The sequence below is a fragment of the Fonticula alba genome (assembly GCF_000388065.1).
Source record: "Fonticula alba strain ATCC 38817 unplaced genomic scaffold supercont2.2, whole genome shotgun sequence".
NCBI classification, from domain to species: domain Eukaryota; order Rotosphaerida; family Fonticulaceae; genus Fonticula; species Fonticula alba.
The window spans coordinates 2,130,663-2,133,105 of record NW_009242972.1 but is presented as its reverse complement, the minus strand read 5'-3'; the positions used below and the strand labels follow the sequence as shown (position 1 = coordinate 2,133,105).

Below are 2,443 nucleotides of genomic sequence, written 5' to 3'. Positions count from 1 at the left end.
CTGTAGCAGGGTTCTCACGGATCCAGTCTTACGTCAAAGGAGTGAAGCTTTGACGGAAGCTATACCGGAAATCTTACTACTGGTTAGGGACCGCTCGGGCATGAAGGAGGGCGTACCGAACCAGAAGGGTGATGAGATTACTAGCGACGAGACAAGGTAACTCGACCTAGGGGGGGGTTTGGGGGGGGGGGCAAAATAGAAAGCAATTCGTGTAACAAAAGGGGTTCGAGAGGAAGCCTTAGAACAGATGTTCGCAGGCTGGGCTGAGACTCTGTCAGGTTGTCTTAGCATACAAGCGTATACTTCAACATCGTCAACATAGTCAACATCGTCATAGCTGCTAAGGTCTTCGCTCTCAGGAGGCTCCCGCAGGGAGTCCCCCTTTTGACCTTGGGTTGGTCGTGGGGTGGATCTGAGAACCCCGCGCGCACGCGTGTCTCCCTCCTTTCCTGGGCCACCGAACTGGCCCGGTACTCGGCGGCCATCTGGCTGTCGATCTACCCCGCATTCCTCCTGAGGAGGAATGCCATTCAAGCATGCCATAATCTCCCACGGGGCCGTTCACGTGGGGATCTTGTAATTCAACCTGTGACTTGGTTTATAGAGATTGGGGGATACCACTACACATGCCACCCTCCGGGAATGTCGCGTGACCACGCTCGGCCCTCTCCAACAGCAGACACGGGTTAAAAAGGGACACGTGCCTCCCTCAAGGTGCCAACGCCCTGCGTGCTTACGCCGCGCTCCACGTTCTTGGTGGGTCTTTTTTGGTGTGTGTGCGCGCGCGCGCGCCGACCAGCCGGCCCGGACGGCCGAGAGTTGGCAAGTGCCGCGGTCATGGAAACCTACCCGGCCGATAATATGCTATGCGCGGGGCTCACTCCGGCTCTTCGCCCACCCTTGCTTCCTGCCCCGGGCCTCCGCCGGGGGCGGCGCCCCCGGGTGGGGGGCGGAGGTCAGCGCTGGGTGCGCATCTTGCCGGGTCCCGGGCCCCCCGGCCCCCGGCCCCCGGCTCCCGCCCCCGCCCCCGCCCCCCCTTTCCCCACCGGCACAGGCGGAGCAGGGAGGGGGGGGTACAGGGCACAGGGAGGATGTCCTCGCCCCCTGGACCTCGTTCCCCCTGCCCCCGCTTCGGCGTCTCGCGCGCTTTTCGCGGGTCTCGTCCACATTAATTCCGCGCTTGAGCACGCAGGCCGGGGCGCGTGCGCCGAAACCGAAGCATGTCGCCGTGTGGCCGAGTCGTCCTTGCGTTTGGGCGCTTGCATGCCTGTGCGCGTCTCTGGGTTCGGCCGTGTCTCCGCGCTCTTGTTCCCCGCCCCCCGCCCCCCCGCCGGTTCCCCCGCCCCCCCCCCTTCGCCCCCCGGGGCGCCTTAGGATCTAGGGTGCGCCGGCCCCCGAAATAACCGCTGCACCCACCGCGGCCGCGCGCGACGCGAGATGAGGTGCCGATCTGTGCCGGGGCCTCTTCCCCAGCCGCCCAGACATGGATGGGGGCGGGGGAACCGGCGGGCGGTCGAATTCCTGGCGATCGGTGCACGCGTTTTAGCCCAAGCCGGGGGTCTCTCTCTCTCTCTCTCTGCCTCTCTCTCTCTGCCTCTCTCTCTCTCTCTCTCTCTCTCTCTCTCTCTTCTGGTCCTCCTCTTGTCCCCAAGAAGCGGTGGGCAGGTCGGCACGAAGCCCGGGACACGCAGGGAGCGGCACAGCCACGGCCGACGACCAGGAGGACGGGCCCCGGCGCGGACTGAGGGAGATCTCGCGCCGCCCGGGCCCCAGCGCAGAAAGGGAGAGAGCCACACCCCGGGGCCGCCGGCTCCTGGCAAGCTGGGGCATAGCAAACGAGACATGTGCCATCCCTTTCCGTGGACATGCTTTTTGTCAAACATTCCTCTCTCTCGCGCAGGGATCTCCTCGCGCCAACAACCGCCTCCCCTTCGCTCCTTCCGTTGTTTGCCTGCCACCCCCCCCTCCACCCTTCCCCGCTCCCTCCGCGCTGCCTCCCTGCTTCCCCGCACTTGCTTCCGTCTCCCCGAGACACACGCGCACCCTGCCCGCTTGCCGCACGGCCGCGCCTTGTGCCCCTCCCCGCCCGACCTCCCCTGCCTGCTTCCTCTTCTCCCCTCTCTTTCTCTTTGATTCTCCCTCCTGCCCCTCCCCCTCCTCTCCTCCTCCTCCTCCTTCCCGCCGCCGCCGCCGCCGCCCTCGTCCGCCGGTCCACATCTATGTCTTAAATTGAGCCGATGACCGCCCTTCCGCTGGACATCAGCGAGGCCCTCCGTCAATGTGAGCTCTCCTTCCGGGAGGGGCTCATCACGCGGCGCGGTTTGCGCTTTTTCCGGGCGCGCGAGCTTTCCAAGGCCGTCGGCATCAGCCCCGATGCCAATGGTGCGTCCTCTGCTCTCTCTCTCTCTCTCTCTCTCTCTCTCCCCCCCCCCTCTCTCTCCCT

General features: G+C 65.4%; 1 protein-coding gene across 1 annotated transcript in view; it reads left to right on the top strand.

Moving 5' to 3' along the window:
• Positions 1–2,178: 2,178 nt before the first annotated feature.
• The window catches only part of H696_01465 (STE/STE20/YSK protein kinase), a 9,629-nt gene continuing 9,364 nt past the window's right edge, over positions 2,179–2,443 (top strand). Inside the window, exon 1 of the mRNA XM_009495359.1 lies at positions 2,179–2,382. Within this exon, the coding sequence (XP_009493634.1) occupies positions 2,238–2,382 (145 nt within the window). The 5' untranslated portion in view covers positions 2,179–2,237. The remainder of the gene's footprint in view (positions 2,383–2,443) is intronic.